Raw genomic sequence first — 23,641 nt, forward strand, 5'->3', positions numbered from 1 at the left:
GCTTCATGGGAAATGAAGTTTTTTTGGTGACTGTTGTCAATAGAGACGTGAGAAAGAAAAAAAAATACTAGAAATGTATTAGATATTTATTGATATTTAATTTGTTTTAACAGTTCAGAGGAAATAGTATACTGTAAACATATATAGAATGTACTATACTGTTACTGGAAAGAAAAACAAGCAGGCTCACTGAAACCCACATACAACATAAAGGAAAATATTGAAAAATATTTATTATATTTTAGTTTTATACAGAACATGAAACTTTATGGACGGATGTTGTTCATATTATGACACCTAGTGGTGATAAACAGGAGTACCTCAAGAATATGCACATTTGTACTTTTTCTCCACCACCTGGCATTTAGTTTCTTTTCAATTTATAACCACGATAGCGTATCATTAATATAGCTGTTTGTTTGTTGCTTGGTTGTTTTACAGATTGTAATCATATTACAAGAAAGCAGCATACTCTTTTTCCTTCAATAATATAATTTTTAACAAAATAAACAAACAAAAAACAGAAAAACAGACACATTAATTTGAAAATGTGACTTAGTATCATTACAACAGTGGGATATATTATATGTATAATAATACCTCAATCTGCAGTGACTGAGAAGCTCATAGAGCCAATCTCTCTCTATCACTCACACACACACACACACACACACACACACACACACTGCATAGATGGGTCTTAAGAGGATTATTGCAAAGGGGAACACCAAGCAATTGGTGTCACCTATCATCATCACACCTGTTTCTGTCTTACTACACACAGACCCACACTCATAGACTGTGACAGGCTGCGGAAACAAAGCACTGGTACTCAGTGAGGATGGAGCAAGAATATGATATTATCGTGCTTGGAACTGGACTGAAGGTACGAAATTTATATTTGCTGTAAAATCTAAAATGAAATAATCTCTTTTGAATCTCTCTATATATATGATTCTGTTGGTTAACAGGATTTTATGCCTACTTTATTGTCAGTACAAAGCTTGAACCCCGTGAACTGAGCAGGCCATCTTTTGTCATGTGGTCTGAGGTGGAAATGTTCTGAGCTGACCAAAACCAGAAACCCCGCTGTGAGCAAGATATATATTTTCTGCAAAGTGCTAAAAAAAAAGATGCCTCACAATAACTGCGACCTTACCAAAACAGTTCTCAAGCAGAGGCACAGTCCTTTTACTGAGCACTTGCAATCATGACTTCTTTCATTTCCTCTTTTCGCTCTTGATTCAATAAGTGATTAAAGTCTGTAAGTGACTGGACTTTCTGCCATGTTTTTCTCGCTTTTACTAATGATCCACGTGCAGACTTGTTAAGCTCTTGCTGGCTGCTAAGGAGGATTTATGGCAATTACCTCTTTAGTCTAGTCCTGATCTGTATACCTTAAACTACCAGCTGCTGATTCGGACACATTTGCCCCTCTGTTTTCTTCCTCATCTCTTTCAGGAATGCATCCTCTCTGGTTTAATGACTCTAAGTGGGAAAAAGGTTCTCCACATTGATAAGAATCCTTATTATGGAGGAGAGAGTGCATCCATTTCTCCCCTTGAGGAGGTGCAGGCAAACAAATACAAAACTCATGAGCATGCATGCACGTACCTTCATTTGAACACTGCTGATAATAAGGTGTTTCCTTTATTTGCAGCTGTACAAGAAGTTTAAGACTCCTGGTCCTCCAAAATCGATGGGCAGAGGGAAAGAGTGGAATGTTGACCTCATCTCCAAATTTTTTCTTTCCACCGGTGAAAGTTTACTGTTTATTGGCAGGTGTTTGTGCAATGTCTTGCTGATTGTTTTGATAGAAATGAGCATGCTTTAATTTTTGGGTGCTGTGGTTTGTGCAGGTCAGATGGTAAAAATCTTGTTGCACACCGAGGTTACTCGGTATCTGGACTTTAAAGTCGTAGAAGGCAGCTACGTATACAAAGGAGGAAAAGTGCACAAAGTCCCCGCCAGTGAAAAAGACGCAGATGCTTCAGGTGCCAAATCAAGTCATTCCACTTTTTAAGACAAGTTTCCAGACGGCCATAGCTTTATAACGCTGAAAAAAACATATTTTCAGATCTGATGGGCATGTTCGACAAGAGGAGGTTCAAGAAGCTGCTGCTCTTTGCTCTGAACTTTGACATAAGAAACCCTCGTACCCACCATGATGTGGATCCTCACAAAACGACCACAAGGGAATTGTTCCATCGCTACGACCTGGGACTTGATGTCATAGAGTTTATAGGTCACGCCATAGCCTTGCACAACAGTGAGAGGTCAGTTATAGGAACTTAAGTGAAACAACACTGAAAACAGATTAGTAGGCATGATTTAAACCTGTCTACCTGCCGTCCTCGCAGTTACCTGGACCGGCCCTGTGTGGAAACCATCAGTCGGATCAGGCTGTACTCCGATTCGCTGTCCTGTCGAAACACCAGTCCGTACCTCTACCCACTGTATGGTCTTGGGGAGATACCACAGGGTTTTGCCAGGTCAGGTTCTCACTAGTTCTTTGATTTATGTTCATCAACAGTTTAATTAGTTTAATTCGACTATTTTAATTCGAGTGCAAAAATCCTAGATATTTGCACTCTAGGATTCAGTGCAAGTATATCATCATCAGCCTCCAGCAAGCATGATCTTTAGTGGATGTTCTTCCACTGAAAGTTAAAAGTGGCCCCTTTTTTAAATTTCCATATTATCAGTCAGTCAGCATGATTCACAATTCAAAATTAATCTTATTTATCATATACCAAGCCCCTCAGTTCATCCTTTAACAAAGGCTTCCTTCCACGTCCCTTTAAGAAAACTTTCTTCTGATTGGTTGCTCCTGCAAACAAAAGGTTTGAGCAGCAGGTGGGTGGGGCTTATCTTCTCAAAGCTAGAGCTGCGTACCTGAAATGATCACATTAGGGAAATCCAGTCTTAATGACAACATTCAGAGCCAAGAGTGGGAAAAACTTTATAAAACCAAATATTCAGAGATGCTGATGTCTTTCTTTTAAACTTTTCTCATTTTTAATGTGAGCATGTGCCATTATAGCACTTTCTAGCACACATAAAGAAAAGCATAATAAAAGCTGTTTAAAGGAAACGTTCAGACATTCATGCTTGCACTTATAAGATCCAGTCCTCTTTGTGTTTCAGACTGAATGCAGAGTATGGAGGAACGTTCCTGCTGAACAGGGCAGTGGATGAAATTGTGATGGATAGTGGCAAAGTGAAAGCTGTGAAATCTGAGGGGAAGGTGGAGTAGACAAAATTAAGCCCTGCAGTCACTGTCCAGGAGGCATTTGTACTCCCACTGATGTGGTCTTTTTTTCTCTCCTTCTAACAGCTGTTCCACTGCAAACAGTTAATCTGTGATCCCAGCTACGTTCCCAATCGAGTGAGGAAAGTGGGGCGTGTCGTTAGGGCGATCTGTTTTCTAAATCATCCAGTTAAACACACTCATGATGTCAGCTCCTGTCAGATCATCATCCCTCAAACTCAGCTTAACAGGAAGTCAGGTACTAAGTTATACTACCACAATATCTAACATGTACAAAGTTGAACCCTCTGACCTGCTCTTCCTGGATTTGCTCCTCTACTACTTCCTCCTCCATGCAGACATTTATATATCTGTAGTGTCCTTTGCGCACAACGTGGCATCAGATGGGATGTACATCGCCACAGTCAGCACAACTGCAGAAACCACCAACCCAGAGAAAGAACTGCAGCCAGGACTCGAGCTCCTCGAACCCATCATGCACAAGTTAGTGACACTCTGAAGACTTAAATCTGACAGTTTGTGTTTTTGTGGTGTGATTTAATTCAGTGCAATTCCTTCTTGTTGAATTCAGATTTGTGTCTGTCAGCAATCTGCTAGTTCCAAATGAAGATGGAAAAAAGAGTCAGGTAATGATGGGGTTTCCCCAAAACTAAAGCAATGACACGACTGAAAATAGGATGGTGGCCTTAATTTTTTTTTAAATCTCTTCTGTCCTTTTAGATATTTGTGTCCCGCTCGTATGATGCAACAAACCACTTTGAGACTGAGTGTGAGGACATCAAAGACATGTACCAGCGACTCACAGGGACAGAGCTCAGCTTTGCAGGATCCAGGCACCAGTCTCATAACTCTGATGACGACTGAGGACAGCTTGATGTCAGCAGCTGGGAGGCCGTAAATGTATGTGGTGTATAATCATCATTCATGGATGATTATATGCCACAGCTGTAAAGCAGAGGGTGTGATGTAGGGTGTAGACTGAACAGAGAGTGTGCTACGTAACTGCCTGACGTCTCTTTTGCCTCTTAATTTGTTTGCTGTAATTTCTCTCTCGTGTGAAAATCTGCTAAATAATGATGTTGCTACTTTGTTATGAGAGAAGGTAATACACCAATATGACTTTTCTGCTGGATAGTTTTTACATCGGTTGTTTACACCAGAGTGAAACTTTTTATTTTATTTTATATTACTTATCAAGTTATATTGACTAAAAAACAGAAAATGTCGTGAAAGTATTGAATGTAGTGTCTACCTTCACATTCAATGTTTGTTTGCTCTTCAAATTCACTTATGTATGGCTGAATAATTTCTGCATAAGGAAAAGAGGTCGCCTAACTGGATGTCAGTCAATCAATCAATCAATCAATCAATCAATCAATCAATGCTTTATTCGCCACATGCAGGTTGCCCTGCAGTGAAATGGCCTTACACACACACACAACACAGACATCACATGGGGATACAGGTCAGAGATCGGTAGCGTTACAGAAAAAAACAACAAAAAAAACACTGAAATATACACTACAATAGGAAAGTACAAGAGGGGGAAAAAAAGAGACCTCTACTCATGCTGGGCTCCTGGGAGGACAGCATGAGAACAGGAGAAAAAAAACCTCCTCTGCACAAAAAGCACATAAATGTCCACAGCACAACATTATGGAACACGTGACAAGCAACAGGGATGGGTAACTTTAACCAAAGTTAAAGTTAATTAGATAGATTTTTTTTAAAGTGTTGATCAGTGAGAGTGTTTATGAGCTGCAACATGCAGCTTGTGAGCGATGAGGGTTTAAAGTGTTCAGCCTGACGCTGGGCATCTTCACCGAGACAGATGATTAGCGATGAATCACACTGATGTGTAAAGGATTACTGGACTCTCTTATCTGTGGGGCTTATGTGTGAGAAGGACAAAGCCAATAAATTAGATGCTGCACAAACAGCTTGTCAGTGGCAGCGTGCTGGATGCAGAGGACGGACAGACGCACGGAGTAAAGAGGCTTATCCAAATGAAGGACACTGGCCACCAGCACCTCTGGTAGCCACATTAAAATTATTTCTTTAACAAACGATCCCCTTTAACTGCTTCCCCAGATCACATTCAAAATGAAAACACTGCATGCTGAGGTGATCTTACTACTGATTTATTGTAAACAATAAAAATACATTACACTTATGCTGCGGTAAAGCATTTATATTTTTATACAAGCAAAACTTGTGTTTATATATAAGAACATGCTTACACTTTATTACAGTCTAATTCTGGATTCCTTGACTTGAGTCTTCTTTTAAACTCATGCACACAGAGCTATAAGCAGCTATAAGCAGAATTACAACGGTGATGTGAGACATTTTTATGTGCAACCACATGCTGACTGAAATGTGTGACAGGAAACCCAAAATCAGCATTCACTGGTACACAAACCTCACAGAGATCACTGGGTGAAGGTGGCTGCTACTGCGCTCGTTTACAGCTCTGTATTTATAGACTGTCAGATAGTTATGTTACACTGGGCCTTTGTGCAGCCCTCAGCTGTACGAATTAAGCTTTTAGCATTTTAGCTCCTCACCCTTGAGCTAGCTTCTCCTGACTGGCTGATCCTTCCAAACAGGTTTGAACAGCCAGAGGTGTGCGCCTTAGATGACCACATTAAAGGTATCAGCTCCCACTGACATCATCCAGAGACAAAGTTTAAAAAGAAGTTTTAAATGAACATCTTCTGGTACGACACTATAAATGTCAGGAAAAGCGTAAAAGAGTCACTTAACTTTGTCTATAAGGAAATAAGTGTTGTAATAAAGTGTTGGAGCTTGTTACTACTGGAGTTTTGTGCACAGGCAGATCATCAGTGAACTGCTGACCATTTGTAGTGATCACCTTCTACATGTTGTTGTTGTTCCCAAGGACTTCAAGTGCTGTGCTGGGTGATGGAGGGATCAGGCCTGCGGCTACAATTCTTCGCTCGCTCATTAGGAAGTTGAAGGTTGCACACGCGTTTGGCTGCAAATCAGAATAAATGAATGAAAAAAGACATAAAAGAAGACAATAAGAAGTATTCCAGTGTCTGTTAGCTCATGCCATGCTGTCAGAAAGAGAACAGGATCACTTGTATTTTACCGTGTCCTGCACCTCCACAGAGATGCCTTTACTCTTCAGAAGTGCGAGCACCGAGGGGTTGATTCGTTCCAGTCGTGCGCCTGTGCCCAGCACGAGAATCTCTTCACAAACCAGGAAGAACAGACAATGAGGCAGATAACATTAACAATAACATTTCAGTGGACACATAGAAGAGAGTGGACACTCTGGCAAGGACATTAATGTACCTCACTCAGTGGAACACAAATGATTCTCATGTACAAAGACTGAGCTGAAACAGACTGAGCTGAAACAGACTGAGCGCGCTCGCTGCCCGACTGTTAAAACAGGCAGACACATGAACAGACGTTTGCCAAAAGACAAGCGACTGTGCCAACAGTGTGGTGGAGCCATTATACAAACGGAGCTGCACTTTCTCACTGCCACTGCTCAGTTCCTCACACTTTCACAAGTCCACATACAGAGTGTTGGTGGTGCTGACTAATGAGCCAGAGCAGACTTTCAAGACGGGAACCATGACAGATAACCCAGCAAATGCTTTGGTTTTTTTAATAACTGTGGACCAACTCACTTTTCTCAGTATTTAGTTTTGGTTAAAAACTAGCTTAGAAAAGACAAACAAACAAAGAAAACATGTGCTAGTTCTGCTTTGACACTGTTGGTCATAACATTTTAATTCAAAGCCTTCATGATGCAGATGGTTTAACAGGTCCGGTCCTCGATTGGTTTTCATCACAATAATGAATCTTACCTTACAATACAAAGTGACCTGAGTCAACTGTTGTCGTTGTTGACTGTAGAAATAAAATTGAATTGTACTGAATCACACCTCCAAAAAAACTCCAAAAGTAAAAATTAATCAGGGGTTCCTCAGGGGTCTGCCCTTGGTTCTTTACCTCTTTAACCTTTAAATGTTCCTGTATGGTTCCATCTTTAAAGAAGACAGAATATATATTCTTATGCATGGTTCTACCTATCATTTCACATTGATGATCATTTTACTCTGAAAAATTACTGGATGTTTAGAACATTTTAGAACTAAGCAGAACAGACACAGATATTTGTTGTTGGTTCAGAAAGTCAGAGACAGAAGATTTGTTCACATGAATCAACTCTGTCTCTGAAAGACCTCAAACAAGTCAGAAACCATGGCATCATTTTGCAGTGAACTCAGCTTTGATAATCAAGGTTACCAGAACTGCTTTGTACCACTTAAAAAACTCATCTTTAACTGAATCTGTGAAATCGGTCCATACTTTCATATCAAGCAAGTTAGATTATTGTAATGTTCAATCATCAGTCATCTGTTTAAAGGTCTGCTTTAGTGCGTATATTGGTACCTATTTTTGGTTCAAGCATGTGGAAGAGTGAAACACTTTCTTCTGTGATATCTTTCGAACTTCCAATCTGCAGAGAGAGAAAACACACACATATATATAGTTGTTAAAATAAACTACAAAAAAAAAGAAAAAAAAGAGAGAATTTCATAAACTTTCACAAACTGCAAGGACAGACTAGAAAGCACTTTCACCTTCCACTGCAGGATAGCAGGAGGCAGCACGGCACAAGGCCCATACACCCTGTTTCCATCGATATTGAATCCTGCAGAGCTGTAGCTGTGGACGAGGACCCCATTGTCTACATCCTTCTGCATGACAGAGACTGTGGTGCGCTGGTACAACTCGTCATCGGAGGGTTCCAGTCTATGAGCTCGGGACAAAAATGGGCTAAAGAAAGACAACAAGACCCCCACAGTAAGTTAGAACCAGAACCATAAACAGTAGCAATTGTTTTCTATAGTACTGAAAAACTGTGGGTGTGAAACAGATAGAAATCTTTGCACTTTGAATTTCAAAAAACAGGCTGCACCACGGAGCTGCTGCCCAACGGCCCACTTTACACGCCAACCCACTGATAAGGATGTGAGCCAAAAGCTTTAGGCCTCGTTCTGCAAGCCAGGAGCCAAAATATCTGCTCGTCTAAGGAGCTGCAGCAAATGTTAGCCTGCTGTCACACTTTCTTTCCAGGCTATTCCAGAAAACTGAGCTAGATCAGCACTTCTTTGATTCTGAGCTTCTCTGGTCAGATGGAGTCTCACCAGCGGCTTTTAGCAGTGCGACTGGCAATATAAGCCCGGGAAACAGCATGTATGACAGGTAGGTATGAGATAGTAGTAGATTAGAGGTCTGCTGCCTCTGTTGTGTGGAGTGGAGCGGGTGTGGTGGGTTGTCCACGTGCAGTTTCTTCAGTGACCTCCTGTCGCTCAGTGACTCAGACAGCTCCAGATTCTGACCAATGATGGTTCCAGCCTTGTGAATTTGTTTGTTGGTCCTGCTGGCATATCTGGCACTAATGCTGCCAGCAGACAACAGGCTAAGAGAAGAGCTCCAGCATTCTGTTGCACAAATTGATCGTACCCTTCTTGCACAAAACATCAGTGTTGGTCCTCCATATGATGAACAAACGCAATAAATAAATAAGAATAATCTCAAATTTAAACCTGGATGAACTGCAGTTTAGGTTGATCTAAATTTCCCCATCAGCTGCATAGTTACACTCAAGTCAAGTGGCTTTATTGTCATTTCAATCATGTGTAGTGGTACAATACACAGTGAAGCGAGACAACGTTCCTCCAAGACCATGGTGGTACATATAACAGACAATCAATACATGATTACATAAAGTGCAAGTGTGCAAAAATTGCAAAAAAAAAACAAAACAAAGACAGTGCAACACCACCATCATCACATCCCAAAAGTGCTCTAATGGACTGAGATCTGGTAACTGTGATGTTTAAATGATGCTCAGCTGGTACTAGGTGGCCAAAAGTATGCCAGGTTCGACATACTGTGTACTTACAGATGCCTTTCTGCATGCCTCGGCTGCAGTAAGTGGTTATTTGATTTACTGCTGCCTTTCTGTCAACCACAAAGTTGGCCATTCTCCTACAATTCTCCTGCAACCTCTGACAAAAAGAAGGGATTTTCATCCAGAGAACTGCTAGTCAGAGGATTTTTTTTTTCTGGACTGTTCTTTGCAAACCGTAGAAACGGCTGTGTGGAAAAATCCCAGTAGACCAGCAGTTTCTGAAATATTCAGACTAGCCTGACAATCTGACACCAAGTCACATTTCCTCGCCATTATAGTGCTCAGGTTCAGGCTTCATGCTGTGTAACTATAAAATATGCTGCCCTGTGATACTATATCAAAGGGTCCTATAAAGCAGTCAGTTCATTCATGACATAAGCTTGCATAATTTCTATTACCTTTTTTTAAATCATTTTAGGCATGACAAACATTAAGCCGCTAAGCTTCTTTAATATAAGGATATGATCTTTTACCTTATATATCACAGTCAAATTAGATTTAGATGGTTTGCGGGATAAAAAAAAAAAAAAACTTCTTAAAGAAACTTGGTGACTACTTGGTGTTGAACAACTAATAATAGTCAAAACAATAGCAGGTTGTATGCTCATAAATACTTTGACAATGTAAGTTAATGAAACGTGAGCCTTAAAACGAAACACCGCCCTACCTCCTGAAAGCGGGCACCGCTCTGGAGGAGAACAGAAAGCCCTGGGTTGATTTCTGAAGGAGAAATCTGGCAAAAACCGCAGCAGTGGCCATGTTAACAGAGAAATGGAGAAATGACCCAACCGGTGGCAGGCTGGGGGGCATAACACAGTGTAACACCAGGCACTCGTTTCCGGTGCTGTGTAATGCAAAGTCGAACATCTTTCATTTATTCCTTTTTTGTTTATTCTTTAAAAAAAACATCGCGTTATCTTGTTTACATCACGCATTTAAGTTAATCAGATGCACAATAATAATAATAATAATAATAATAATACGTACTGAAGGAAAAAAAAGGGGAGAGGGCGAAATTAACGGGATAACGGCTAACAGTTGGTTACATACGCATGGAGGTAACTCTTACGTAAAAGTATAGATATTAAAATATTAATGTCATTTTTATTTCCGTTTTTGTCGCCTATATGTCGGGTGTTATCCGTATTTAGCTGAAATTTCAATGAAGTTGATATAAAATAAAATACTAAGTCAGCTCTGTCTTTGATTAAAATGTCTGGGGGGCGTGTTCGGTGGGATGTGACAGCGCCCTCCTACGGTGTTTACGGTAACAGTCGGGTCAGATGATCCGAGCTGCATTGTAAATAGACATGCCTTCGTAGCCGCTTTAAATCATCCCCAGCAAAGCAGATTTCGGCACTCGGGCACTGCTTATCTCCAGATAACCCTTCTCTGTCGTTATCGGGTCGTTTCGCTGTCTTAAAGTGTCATTAAAGTATGTACCGGTCTTTGTACGCCTTCCGATCCTCGGAGCCCAACTCGCTGCACTTCGCGGCCGGAGAAAGCTTTTTAATCCTGGAGAGGAGCAACAAACACTGGTGGCTGGGGTCCCACTGCAGCTCGGGGGAAACCGGCTACATCCCCGCCTCGTATATCGAAAAAATCCAGGTAAAAACAATGTTTGCAATGCTCACTTTCCCTCTTTGGTTTCAGTGAATGGCATCAGTGACCGAGCTGCACCCTGGGGTGACGTGAAATCCAGGGAATGCGTAGTAAAGCGGCTGAATTGATGCGATCAGACGGATTCAGTGTACCGCTATATGTGCTGCAGTGCAAGCCATGTTGAGGGTGTCAGGGTGGGGGAATGCATGCTTGCGAAATAATAAGCCATAAATTATTGCAAAGGTTGCAGTATGGAGGGACATGGGGTGGCTTTTTTTCTTCCTGCACTGCAGTTGCTGACTGCGACAGAGAGGAGCTTGCAGGAGGATGGGACAGGAAAAGAGTCAGGAAAGGATGCAATATAAGAGGATGACAAGGGGAAATACTGAGTAAGGATGAGAGATAGAGCAGATTCAAGGCCACCACCTCTGCCACACAGAGCCATTGTTTCTGCTCAGATTAACTAATCTCCTCCTGTGACTGTGTATCATTTTCCTTTTCTGCTCTCTCATTGTTTTCAAAAGTAGCTGTTCCTTCCACATAACTTTGATTCCCTCTCAGTCACACCCAGATGAGCTCAGCAGTCTCCAGACTCATAGTGAACTAGTCAGAGCATGTTATTTAAAAGAAAAAAAAGTGTCTCACAGGAGAGGAGCGCTGACTGTAATTAATGACATTGGCCTGAATGTGCAGCCTCAGTGAGCATGTGTGACTCTGGTTAAAAGGCTGTTTATGTTAGATAACCGTCCCAGTTTGTCTCACCCTCAGAGCCATATGGCTTGCCCGCTTTTGATCATTTTGTATGCCACTTAATATTTCATTGAGTTTATCCCCCGCCTCTCTCTCTCAGGCTCCAGAGCAGGATGAGGTACTGCAGTCCATCGACAGAGCGATCGAAGGAATCCACAATGTGGCCTTAAAGAATGGAGGCAAATACAATCTGGAGCAGCGGGATGTTCTGCAGTGAGTGAAGCTCTTTATGGAGATGGTGCAGCTCAGTGTTTCTCTGTGTGCTGTGTTTGAATCGCTGCCCTCCTCTGTCGCAGAAAGCTCATCCATCACAGAAAGGAGACCCTCGCTCGGCGAAGTTCGTCCTCCGCCAGTCACAAACAGGGCCTCCCATCTTCCAGCAGTGAGATATCGCTCAGTCAAACCCCTCCTCCACCCAATGGCCTTAGCAGAGACTATCAGCGACAGGGAAGCGTGCCGTTATCAGGAAGCATGGACAGTATGCAAGGACAACAGGGTTTTTATCAGGTAACAAGCAGGTGCAGTTTTTCTTACCTCATGCTCCAATTAATCTGTTAATATAAATGTGAATTATTAACATGAAAAAGCCTCGGTGCATGCAAGAGGTGCAGGGCATGGCAATCAATCTGATATATACATATAAATATTATTGTTTATTATTGTCTGCTCAGCTGTGATGCTGCTCTGGTGCATGTGCTGCGAAAAAGGAGTTTAAAGAGTGGAGTCAGAGCCGCTCTGTACCTGTCGGGTCGCATTTCTAAACAATGTTCTGAAAAAAAATGAAGAAAAGTTTCATGCTGGTGTTTGTGTATCATGCAGCACTGTGCAAAAGTCTTGAGCCACTCCTCATTTCTTTATATTTTGCTTTCAAGATGTCAGACGAAGTTTTTTTTAAGTGGTCTTAAGCAATAGTTCTCCAGGCTTTCTAAAGGTCTTTTAGAGTTTCTCTTTGAACATTTGCTGTTTTTTTTAACTTATTTTTAGTTCAATCCTTTTACCTGTAACCTGACTGTGAATCATTCAGGCATACAAAAGGCACCTAACTCACAGGATGAACCACCGTTGTGTCTACATATAACAGACAACACAGGAAAGAACCAGTTAGTGTGTACTTAATAAATATGAGGAAACTGGACAGGTGAAGAATAAAAGAGGAAGTGTCAGGTATTAAAAAAATCTATCTACAGCTGATGAACAGTATCTGAAAGTCATGGCCAACAGAAATGCAGCAAAGACCTGACACAGTACCTGAACAATGCATCTGACTCTGCAGTTGATCCATCAAAAATCAGTGGCAACAGCGGAGGGAGCGATGAATCCAAATTCAGACTCAACATTACTGAAGCTGTGTGCGATCACTTTGACAGAATCAAATAAAAGGCAGCCAAAAAGAGCTCTGAATGTCCTTCAAGAAGCCTGGAGAACTATTCCTGAAGACTGCTTAAAGAAACTAGAAGAAAGTTTGACTAAGAGAGTTCAGGCTGTGGCTCAGGACGTAGAGCAGGTCTTGTGCTAATAGGAAGGCCGGTGGTTCAGTCTGCATGCCAGATATCCTTGGGCAAGATACTGACCCTGAGTTGCTCTGTAATGCCTTCATGGGAGTATGAATTTGTGTGAATGTCAGACAGAAAGCACTTAACTGTAGAAAAAAGTGCTTGTATGAATGGGTCTGTGAGGCATGTTGTATAAAGCAGTTTGAGAAACTTGCTGTATTAGAACCATGATACCAAATATTGACTTTCAGGTGCATTTCAAGCACATAACGAATGAGGCGTTCCTCAAGACTTTTTGCATTATAATGCGTGTCCCAGTACTGATCTATTTGTGAAAGGCGATGATATTAGCCGGAGTGTAAATGAGTTTTCATGAAGCTCAGACAACAGGTTGATCTGCTCATTGGTTCCTCCACAGCGTGACCTGCTTTCAGTGTCTGTCTTGATTTTATACACAACATTTTTTTAACCCAACAATTTTTTATTATTTTTGTTAGTATAATTGTAAGTACACTTGGTCGTCTTTGTGATTGTGCCATTAATCTTTTTTAATATGTGCTGTTCAGGTTTCACAAGGGACCTGAAATGTGGGAGCTTTGTTTGTGAGCCCTTTTTTTTTTTTTTTTTTTTGCTACTAGTTGGTAATTACTGTGACCCATAATTATTTTGTAACAATAGACAACACGTTAATACCAATAAACCGCATTAGTTACTTATTTTTATCATTCCTGCTCCTTTTCTCACGCAGTGCTTCACCATCTGTTCATGGATAGACTTTGCTGTAAACACATTTTTTGTGAGGCATGTCTGCATGTGGCAGCAAAGATGAGCAGCAACGTGAATCTGGATCTTTCTCCTCTGTGAAGAAAAGATGAAATGTTAATTTGAGAATAAGAATAATCTGTGCACAAAAGAAAATATCACCGCATCAAAAAACACATTTTTTTAATATCTAATTTTATAGAAAAATAGGAACGCGAATGCATTTTTTCTGTGGATATTTTTGAGTGTTTGATGAGATTATTTTATCTTAAAAAGATTAGTTCTCTGAGTTCAATGTTAATGCTGAGCTGTGGAAGTTAAATCTCCATCAGCCAGCTGTGCTCCTCCTGGACCGCGAGATGACATGTTTGTTGTCTCCGTCCCTTCCATCAGGTGCCACCTCAGGCCCGGCGTGCTGCTCCGATCACTCCGCCTCCCCCTGAAAAGCAGAGGAACCACCGGCGTCCAGGTGACTTTAAGCCTTGCACTCGTCACCTAAAAACAGATTACGCTCTCAGTGTTTTCGCTCCTGCAGCTCTATTCTTAGTCATTCCTGTTTGCGCTCTCCTTTCTGTAACTGGAGCTCTCTTCCTCTCTCTCAGCAGAGCCAGAGGTCCCCTCCAGAGTGTCCTCTCTTCCCTCGTCCCCTGCTCCCTCCCTCTCGATCAGCACCACCTCCATAGACACGGGCTCCTCCCTCTCTCCGATCTCCTCTGAAGTCAGTCTGCCAAGTATTTCCAGCACCCCTCCTCCTCCTGTGCCGTCCCGTGTCAAGCCCCCCGGGCCGCCTCCGGACCTGCTGCCCTCTGACTCGTCTCCTCAGCCGGCTCCTGCAAAGAAAAGCCCCGCACCGCAGCCCCCCCAGCCTACCCCACCCTCCCAGCGCAGCACCCCTCCACAGCCTGCTGCTCCTGCTTCTCCTGCTGCTCCTGCTGCTCCTGCTGCTGAGGAGGACCAGCGGGAGCCTGAGTGGCCCGTCGCCCCCCCGTCTGTTGCTGAAAACCCTCCTGGCAGCTCCTCGACCTCTGAGGTGGTTCCCATGACCATTGGAGCTGAACTGATCGAGCTGGTGCGAAAGAACACGGGCTTGAGCTACGAGCTGTCGCGGGTCGCCGTCGGCGTGGTGGTCGCCCATCTGCAGACCACTTTGCCGCAGGCCTCCCCCGCTTTGGAGCAAGTCCTCGTCTCGTTGGTGGAGAGCAAGGTCAGATTTGTTTTCATCACATGGCGTGGCTCCAGCACACTGGCGCCCAGCCAGTTTAAGAGCAGAACGCCGGAGTCGTTTAGAGTTTCAGCTCCCGCTGCATTTAGCAGCGAGGGCAGTTCACACAGGATCACTCACACATCTTTAGATACAAGCGTCACGCTTTTCTGTTTCCACTGCTGTCAGGTGGAGATTGTGGTGGAGTGGGTAATGTGACCCCAAATCCCAGTAGATGCCAACTTGTGGCTCCATCCTGTGTTTACACGCTGACATGTGTGCACACATCCTGTCGAAGAGCTCGAATAGTCTGCGGTCTCATCAGGTTGTTTTAATATGTAAAACACTCAACTTAGAAGAAGAAGTTCAAACAAAATCAAAATTAGAGTCAGCCACAGTGTTAAACAGCCTGCCTTGTGTTGCTATGGCAACTTCGAACTCTCAGGACGTGAGTAGGGTGCTGTCCTGTGGTGTTTGGCAGCAGATCAGCTGGACTCAAGGGGGTGGAGCCTTCGTGGGTCTGGTTTGTTCTACTCCATGGCTTTGATTGTGATCCTGATTGGGAATTCCAGAAAGCAGGTTTAACAAACTCTGAATCAAACATTTAAATCTGAGATGGGAAACTTGAGTTCTCACTTCCAGAAAATCTTATCAGTCAACTCAGAGTATGTTCACCCCGAGTTAAGCACATGCAGGATTCACCATGGCAACAGGTAGATGAAGAGCGTCCAACAGAATCCAGTGGAATGTTAATTTGTGCCGATGCGGACCGTGATGAAGAAAGAGCAGGGGCAGAGAAATGATTCAGTGTCAACGCCCAACTTAAATGTTCATGATAGAAGTATTAAAGCCTCGGATATCATTATTCAGCTGAGAGGGACGAAGAACGTGGCAGATGAGACGCAGCTCATGTACCTTTGAAATCAGGAAGACTGATTTTGGTGATTTGTAGTGGAAAGGATCTTAGGGTTTAAAGTAAATATTGTTAGATTTTTTTTTATTGTTCTCAACAGCGTTTAAAATTTTTTCTTCCAGCCTGTCATCTGTTTTATGATGAAATGCTGCCACAAAGGTTCAGACCACCTGCAGCCTGGATTCAAAGTCCCACTTTAAACCACATTTCTTCCCATTTTAGAGTCTCAGCGCATCAGTGCACAGTCTTGACTCAAATATTTATATAAATTGTAACAAGATGCCATCTGTGAGCTGTGATATGAGCTTTGATGTGGACCGTGTGAGTGAGGAAATGAAACTGAATGTCAGATAGATGTTTCAGGTTCAGCAACGGAGGGGAGGGAGCAGACACAAACCTGCCAGAAAGCTGGTTAGATTCAGAGTTAGCTCAGAGTTAAGTCTCATACTGTGTTTAAAAAAATCAAATTTCACTAAACCTGCTTCCTGGACCAGGACTCGCGCCAGTGCCATTACCACGGGGGGGATGGGGGTCAGTGCTGGTAAAATCCAGATAAATACCAGTTTAATTTTGTGGCTCATCAGTTCATGCTGGCTTTAATGCTTTCTTAATGAACTGCGGAGGACAGCCTCTTTATAAAACAACCGTCAATGTGCCCAGCTGTGCTGCCCGCACACATCCAAGATCTTCATCGACTTCATTGGATTCTTCCTTTATGGGTCACCACATCAGGTCATCTGCCTTCCTATCATCCTCCTCTGGCACACCACTGCTCTGCACGTCCTCCTTCGCTGCATCCATGAATCTTTTCTGAGGTCTTCTTCTTTTCTTCAGTGTCTTTTGTATCCATCTCAGCCTTGCCTCCAAACCGCTCGACCTGAGCCGTCCCTCCAATGGACTCGTTTCTAATCCCGCTTAACCTCCAATGAAAATCTTTCAACTCAGCCACCTCTAGCTCGGCCCTGTGTGTTTCCGTTAGCGCACATCCAAGATGATTAACACAAACACCAAGAAAAAACTCTGGTCTTCACCTTTAAAGCTGCTCTGATAAATGTTTTTATATTTAAGGATGACATAACTAATAATTGTTTGGAGATACGTAATAGTGATGGTTTTCTTTATGTTACAGCAGCAGTGGGGAATAGTTTTTTATTTGGGTGTTTTTAGTCAAAGGGTTCCAGTAAATTCTTTGCTCGTGTGTCTCTGATCAAAAGGAAGAAGGAGGCTTCTCTTTGGAAGGTTTCAAACGCAGTGAAACGATTAGAAAATAAATGTTTTTCTCTCTTCATGGAGACAAGAACATAGAAACATGAGAGCGAAAGCCAGGTGACCTGAAATACAACTCCAGCCATCCACTAAACAGAAAACAAAAGTGTTGTTTCGTCTGTCCTTTAGTGTGAGCCTGTGTGTTCGCTGTAACGGGTTAAACAAACGCAGGCGTGTGCTGATGTTTCTTATCCGTCCCTGTAGGACCTGAGTGCGGCGCTGCCGCAGGGCCAGGTGTGTCACGATGAACAGCGGCTGGAGGTGATCTTCAGCGACCTCGCCCGTCACCGGGACGACTCCCAGCAGCGTAGCTGGGCGCTTCATGAAGATCACGCTCTCATCGCCTGCTACCTCGAGGAGCTGCTGAAGATACTGGTATGCGTTTCTGTTAAATATGCCAACGGGATTCATTTATAAAACTGTAACAAGCAAGAAGAAGAAGAAGAGCAAACATCCAAGGAAACTGGAAGGAAGTGGATTTAGGTCAGGAGAGGGAAGCTTTTCAATGTGTTTTTACATACCTAGTAGACAGGACTGATCTGTTGTTATGATTGTGATGTGAACATTTCCTCTGATAAGCCTGTGATGCGAACCCAGGACGCGTCCAGATGTTGTGTAGTAAATACCAGACGCGTCTGATGGGATCAGAGCGGCTCAGACGGCTCCCAAATCCAGCGACGCACTTAAAGACTGAATCTGGAACCGCTTCAGGCTGCTGAATGAGCTTTGTTGGCAGTTTGTGCTGAGCCACAGTGGGATGCCCAGATGAGCTGTTAATGGCGCTCCTGCGATGTGTGGGAGTCTGATTGTTTGGGGATTATGAAGTTTCATTGTTATGTAATGTGACTGCCTTTGCTTTGTGTCCTCAGACCGATGCAGATCCAGAGGTGTGTAAGAGGATGTGCAAGGCCAACGACTTTGAGAACGTGCTGTCCCTGGTTTCCTATTATCAGATGGTGAGATGTGATGTGAACACAACAAAGGATTTGATGTTTGACTCAAATAAAAATAAAGCATCAACCGTAAAATGTCGCGATGCCTCAGAAAGAACTGCGGCAAATATTGTGTGTTTGATATTTTTCATATTTTTGGTAAGAAGTTACACTGAATGTCATCATTTTGGGCTTTTAATTATTTATTTAAACTCTCCTTTTACCAGGATGGAATGATTGTACAGCATACATCTTTAATGGCTTTAAAAAACAAGAACTGGGTTCAACAAGTTTGGATTTATTTTGTATTTTCTCTGAAGGTCAAAAGTATAGATACACATCTGTAATCTTTTAATAAGTAGTGCTGAAGGTCCTACAGTGCTTTTTAACTTGCAAAGACCAAGGCCTCATAACGTGATTGTATCATGACTGATACGACTGGTAGTTTCTCTTTGCCTGCGTAAAAATTGATTCGTTTGACAGCGTTCGCTGGATTAACTCAGAACAACGGGAAAACCTTCTAGAGAAACGTTTGATGATCAGCTGTCAAACATGGTGGTGGTAGCATCACGCTCTGGACTGTTTTGTTTCCAGTGGTATTGGTACATTGCATAAAGTGGATGGAATAACGAAGGAGGACAATATGTCTGTGAAGGTTCTCAGTCATCCAGGTCATCGTAGTCAAAGGAGCTTGCAAAGAAAAGCGTCTGGACTTCTTTAAGTTGCTTGAAGACGTTTCACCTCTCATCCGAGAAGCTTCTTCAGTTCGAGAAGAAGGAGGACAACTACCTCCAAATTCTTCAACTTCACCTCAAATCAACAGCTAGATGACTGAAACTTGGACACAACCGGGTTTTCGGACAGGACACTGATCGCTGGTTTTGGCTAAAACAGGCTAGAATTAGTCATGTGGAAAAGCTTCTCAAAGGCCTGACCATAACCCTATTAATCATTTGCTGCACCTAAAAGTTGAGCCCATGCCAGGAACCAACCAGTTTAAATGAACTTTATCAATTCTTCCAAGAAGAAGAGCCCAGAGTTGTTCCAGAAGCTTTTTGATGGCTTCCAAAAGTGTCCGGTCTGTGCTGTACAATCATCTGACTCTGGACAAACAGTTCAAAGAAACTATTAAAAGCCCAAAATCAGCACGATGTTCGTGTTTGTGTAGTTGGATATCTGTGTGAAGCATCTGTCAGAGCCGCCCTTGTTCAGCCTGGCTGACCTCAGTCAGAGCTTTACTGTTGTTGTGCATGTTGTGTGGTGATCCGGTCTCGTTGTCGCCTTCGTGCAGGAGCACCGTGTGTCTTTGCGGCTGTTGCTGCTCAAAGTTTTTGGGGCGATGTGCAGCCTGGATGCTGCTCTCATCTCCGCCCTTCTCAACTCCATCCTCCCCATGGAGCTGGCAAGAGATCTTCAGACTGACACACAAGGTGAAAATGTCACTCATTGCAGTTCCTCTTGTTTTATAGTTCAGTTAAAAGTTACCCACGTTTGTCTGATTCACTCTTTTTTTTTTTTTATGTTTTTCCTTCAGAACACCAGAAGATGTGCTACACAGCTTTGCTGCTAACTATGATATTCTCAATGGGAGAGCAGGTTCCATATCATCACTACGGTATGTCTGCTCTCTCATCATTGGATGAATCTGCTGTGTGACACAAAGCAGTGCTTTGAGTTCAGCTTCCTGGCTGTGCTTTTGTCATCATTTCCAGCACATTATGAGAGGCTTATTCAAGCTAAACACATCAAGAAGTTTGACACGTGTGATTTAAAAGCTCAGCCTAAAGGCTATTGTGTGCAGTGCTGCGAGATCGATCAACTTCAGACCAGACAACAAACGACGGAGGCTCCGGAAAAGTGCAATCAAACGATGAGTTTTATTATCACAGGAGAACAACCAACCATCAGCATACGGATTGTTTTGCTCTGACAAGAATACACTGGGTTCTGGTTTTATAGGGTAAAATATCACACCTACGTCAATACAGTTCAAAAATACATGGTGACAGACGGGCAAAAGTTCAACCCGTGCAGACAAGGGTACATCACGTACACTTCTAATAACCATACACCGACATATAACTTCCCTTTTCTACATTACTTGCCTTTTAGGGTAATAACTTCAGGTCTCAGCATCTCTGAGAGCTAATAATGGACCCTCGTCATTAATCACTAAGTAGAGTACTTTGCAGCCAGTCTCAAAGAAGCAGAAGACGCTTAGGCCTTCGCTCAGACCTGCTACTAGATTAATATGTGTATCGTAAGCGTGCATGCAATTAACCTGCTATGTTCTCATCTCCCCTCAGCATGTATCATCTGGACACTCTCACCAGTGAAGCTTAAAACCTTCTAGAATGGAACATCAACTCTAACCAAGCACATTTATGCATTGTGTATAGAATGAACTCAACCTGTAAAAATAGAAAGGTCAATGTGATGACAGACATATTCAATGCAATATAAACCCTGTAGGAAATATTACTGATAAATGATACTGTAAAACATGTTATTAATACATTCTTCATAAGGCAAATTATATGGTAGCAATAAAAGAATCTCTGAATCCCAACATTCCCTCTTTTGACATTCCAACAGGAATGTCACCATACTTCATGTTGTATCACTCTAATAAAAAACACTGGACTCTCCCTGCTTGCAGAACACTTGAATGCCGAGTTTGTTCAGTTTCTGCTGGGTGTGGTGGAGGACGGGCATCCCTCTGATCCCACAGAGCAGCTGCCTGACATCTTCCTGAACCTCGTGCTTTCCTTCAACCTGCACCACACAGGTGAGAACGGCCTCCACAGATGCCTTTATCAGCGTTTTTGTACAAATCATAGCAGGAACCTGAAGGAGTTGGTTTTATTTGTAATTATAACAAATGGAGCAAGGCCATAATTTCAGTGTTCTCTGGATCATTTTTACCTTGAAATGGGTTTACGTAGAAAGAAGTTTAATAGTTGTGCTGCTTGATTGTGTCAAGCTCCCAGCAACAACGTGATCATGAACGAACTGAAGCAGAAAAACGTCAAGATCCTCTCAGAGAAAGTGCTGCTGCTCCTGAACAGAGGCGGTAAAAGAAACTATTTTTGGGAGCGTCCTCACTTTATCCTTCATAAATATTCTTCATGCGTCTTCTTTTTTTTTTTACATTTTTCATGTCCTTTCCCGCCCCCAGACGACCCCGTGTGCATGTTCAAACACACTCCGCCTGCACCGCACTCGGTGCTCAAGTTCCTGCAGGATGTTTTCGCCAGCCGAGAGACTGCCGACATCTTCTACCGCACCGACATGATGGTGATGATTGACATCGCCGTTCGACAGATATCTGACCTTTCACCTGGTGACAAGGTGGGACACTGAAAGCTGCTGATGTAATTAAGTTGCTGATAAGGAAGTGGGCTTTAGTGGGCCACTGTGGCTCTGGAAAGAGAGAGAGGGGTGATTCTGTTGTTTGCTTGTTTGGGTTACGGGATTCAAAGGCAAAACGTTTAAGTCAAACTGTCAAACAAAAGGAGGAAATCATATTTCATGGATGCATTGCATCCATATTTGTCAGGCACATGATTATTTTTTCTCCTTGTCCCTCCCTGTGAAGCTGCGGATGGAGTATCTCTCCCTCATGCACTCCATAATGCGCTCGACGGACTACCTCGAGCACCGGCACCGCCTGTCGGATCTGCAGGGGACGCTGCAGAGGATTCTCAGGGAGGAAGAAGATCCCGGCGAGGATGAAGGGAGCGCTACGGCGAAACAGATGGATAAGCTGATCGTGCAGCAGATCTACAAGGAGTTCCCACAGATCTGCGAGAACCAGGACTAACCGGTGCCAGTATCACAAACTGTAGTCTGCTCCCAGCTACTGCGGCGAGGTACGGTAAAGATTAAAAGAGGAAGAGCGGACGTTTGAAGACGACTCGTACCCCGCGCCGGCCCGTGCTGAGAGAAGCCGGTGTTTACTCCAGTGCTGCAGCGTGCGTGGGATGCTGAGTGTTATTTGAATAATGAGTGTGTGAGAGTGTGTGAGTGTTTAAGAAGGAAGAAATCTGACAAATGCACAAAAGGTTTGTGCCATATTTGGTGAATTAGTAAGTGGCCAATCCTTGAAGCTCATCTCAAAGCGAATCCTTAGCAATAATGTCCTTGTGAAGCTTACGTGGACTAACTGCATGCACCTAAAAGTATTGTTGAAATTAACTGACTAATAACCACAGGTAAACTCTATTCTAACCAAACTGACTGCAGTTTACAGATTTATAGCAGGAAGGCAAATCAGTGCTTACGTTAGATGATTTGAGGCCACAGCTTCAGCGTGGAGAGAAAGCTTTGAACCTTTACGTGCTTCCCTTTTAGTGGGACCAAACTACTGTGTGTTACTGACAGCGATATTTTCTCCACAGGTCACCGCACTCTTAAAACTGACTTCCTCTTTTATTCATATCCTCCATCCTAATTTAAGACGAGTAGAACAACTTGAGCAAGTTTACTTCTCTGGCGAGAAAAGCACAGTCTGACTCGCGCGTTGCCGATACTAAGCTTTTTGCTGATTAAGCTGCCGCTGCTTATTATCGAGTCTCTTCTCGCTCTGGTACTTTCCTCACAGCTTTTCGCTCTGTACCTGCAAAAGCGAAGCTCCTCAAGCATCACGCCTCATCGACCGTTTACAGCTTCTGTGCTGCAGTAAAGCAAAATTCTGACAACTGGCTTGTGAGCTGTGGCAGGAGTGTTATTACATTATCAGTGTTGTTGATTTCCAGCTTCTCATGTTCATACTTAAAGTCAAGAAGAAGAACTGTAATGCAGGACATTTATTTGATCTCACTGTGGTTTAAATACTTTCATACCTTCCCCCTGATTGTTTTTTTTTTTTTCCCCTCCTCTCAACACTGTAGTGATGATGTTGTTCATTATTATCTGATTTTTAATCTCTGGCATTGCTTCTCCTGACACGATCCAGAGGTGATATCAGACGTTTAGTGTGAGTGTTTCATTCTCTGGTTGACTGTGTGTGTCTCTTTACGGTGTATGTGCGTTCCTTTGTGCGCGTGCGAGTGGTGAACGTCTCCATGATTCACTTTGTCTGCAAATGTGCTGCGGCTGTGTTATAATGAAACTAATAAAGCTCTATTTTAACAGTGAACTGTATTTTTGAGAGTGTGATTGCGGGGCAGAATATCCTCATTCACAGTCTTCACTGCACTAACGACACAACAAATGTTGAAGTCAGATTTGGCTGTTTGTTTGTTTTATTCAGAGTTCAGAATCATTTAATTATTGTATTTGTTTTATATTTATTGTATTCAATTTATTTTAAACATTATTGCACAACTGAGGTGTTGGAAACATTGCTCTGAGATGTTGGTCCATACTGACATGACGGCATCGCAGAGTTGCTGCAGATTTGTCAGCTACACATCAGTGGTGAGACTCTCCCGTTCCATCACATCCTCAAGGTGCTCTGTTGGATGCATCTGGTGGCCATTTGAAAA

The 23,641-nt window shown here is 42.8% G+C and overlaps 3 protein-coding genes across 5 annotated transcripts; 2 read left to right on the plus strand and 1 right to left on the minus strand.

Annotated features, from left to right (window-relative positions):
- The first annotated feature begins 740 nt into the window (after positions 1-740).
- LOC309706575 (rab GDP dissociation inhibitor beta) lies at positions 741-5,444 on the plus strand. Its single transcript, XM_082533234.1, has 11 exons — positions 741-886; positions 1,462-1,569; positions 1,661-1,757; positions 1,860-1,994; positions 2,078-2,276; positions 2,361-2,492; positions 3,148-3,247; positions 3,338-3,509; positions 3,610-3,754; positions 3,843-3,897; positions 3,992-5,444. Exons 1-11 carry the CDS (start codon positions 842-844, stop codon positions 4,133-4,135), a joined length of 1,332 nt encoding a protein of 443 aa, XP_082389360.1. The 5' UTR covers positions 741-841; the 3' UTR covers positions 4,136-5,444.
- Positions 5,397-13,065, minus strand: ndufaf3 (NADH:ubiquinone oxidoreductase complex assembly factor). 2 transcript variants are annotated; one of them, XM_082533236.1, is made up of 5 exons: positions 12,834-13,065; positions 7,897-8,092; positions 7,706-7,772; positions 6,387-6,487; positions 5,397-6,269 (listed from the first exon to the last, which is right to left on the minus strand). In XM_082533236.1, the coding sequence occupies exons 1-5, from the start codon at positions 12,920-12,922 to the stop codon at positions 6,150-6,152; spliced, it is 573 nt and encodes a 190-aa protein (XP_082389362.1). In that variant the 5' UTR covers positions 12,923-13,065; the 3' UTR covers positions 5,397-6,149. The 2 variants fall into 2 exon arrangements, with proteins under 2 accessions (XP_082389362.1, XP_082389361.1); XM_082533235.1 differs by lacking the exon at positions 12,834-13,065 and adding an exon at positions 9,901-10,189.
- On the plus strand, positions 10,477-23,292 carry nckipsd (NCK interacting protein with SH3 domain). Of its 2 annotated transcripts, none has more exons than XM_082533232.1 (13): positions 10,477-10,841; positions 11,686-11,798; positions 11,882-12,092; positions 14,234-14,309; positions 14,446-15,044; positions 17,425-17,595; positions 18,090-18,176; positions 19,444-19,582; positions 19,687-19,767; positions 20,812-20,940; positions 21,136-21,225; positions 21,331-21,503; positions 21,751-23,292. In XM_082533232.1, the coding sequence occupies exons 1-13, from the start codon at positions 10,671-10,673 to the stop codon at positions 21,973-21,975; spliced, it is 2,265 nt and encodes a 754-aa protein (XP_082389358.1). In that variant the 5' UTR covers positions 10,477-10,670; the 3' UTR covers positions 21,976-23,292. The 2 variants fall into 2 exon arrangements, with proteins under 2 accessions (XP_082389358.1, XP_082389357.1); XM_082533231.1 differs by having other exon boundaries at positions 10,483-10,841; positions 14,443-15,044.
- The last annotated feature ends 349 nt before the right edge of the window (positions 23,293-23,641 follow it).

This window comes from Aulonocara stuartgranti (assembly GCF_965226115.1).
Source record: "Aulonocara stuartgranti genome assembly, chromosome: 5".
Taxonomy (NCBI): domain Eukaryota; kingdom Metazoa; phylum Chordata; class Actinopteri; order Cichliformes; family Cichlidae; genus Aulonocara; species Aulonocara stuartgranti.

What these genes read in the sequence shown, in the direction of transcription:
- LOC309706575 (XM_082533234.1), top strand. Translation starts at nt 842, where the DNA reads ATGGAGCAAGAATATGATATTATCGTGCTTGGAACTGGACTGAAG. An exon ending in CCATTTCTCCCCTTGAGGAG is followed by an intron (nt 1,570 to 1,660) that starts GTGCAGGCAAAC and finishes CTTTATTTGCAG; the next exon opens with CTGTACAAGAAGTTTAAGAC. An exon ending in GCCTTGCACAACAGTGAGAG is followed by an intron (nt 2,277 to 2,360) that starts GTCAGTTATAGG and finishes CCGTCCTCGCAG; the next exon opens with TTACCTGGACCGGCCCTGTG.
- ndufaf3 (XM_082533235.1), bottom strand. Translation starts at nt 10,100, where the DNA reads ATGTTCGACTTTGCATTACACAGCACCGGAAACGAGTGCCTGGTGTTA. An exon ending in CATGCTTGAACCAAAAATAG is followed by an intron (nt 6,488 to 7,705) that starts GTACCAATATAC and finishes TGGTTTGTGAAG; the next exon opens with AGATTCTCGTGCTGGGCACA. An exon ending in CTGTGGAGGTGCAGGACACG is followed by an intron (nt 6,270 to 6,386) that starts GTAAAATACAAG and finishes TCTGATTTGCAG; the next exon opens with CCAAACGCGTGTGCAACCTT.
- nckipsd (XM_082533231.1), top strand. Translation starts at nt 10,671, where the DNA reads ATGTACCGGTCTTTGTACGCCTTCCGATCCTCGGAGCCCAACTCGCTG. An exon ending in CGTATATCGAAAAAATCCAG is followed by an intron (nt 10,842 to 11,685) that starts GTAAAAACAATG and finishes TCTCTCTCTCAG; the next exon opens with GCTCCAGAGCAGGATGAGGT. An exon ending in GAGCAGCGGGATGTTCTGCA is followed by an intron (nt 11,799 to 11,881) that starts GTGAGTGAAGCT and finishes CCTCTGTCGCAG; the next exon opens with AAAGCTCATCCATCACAGAA.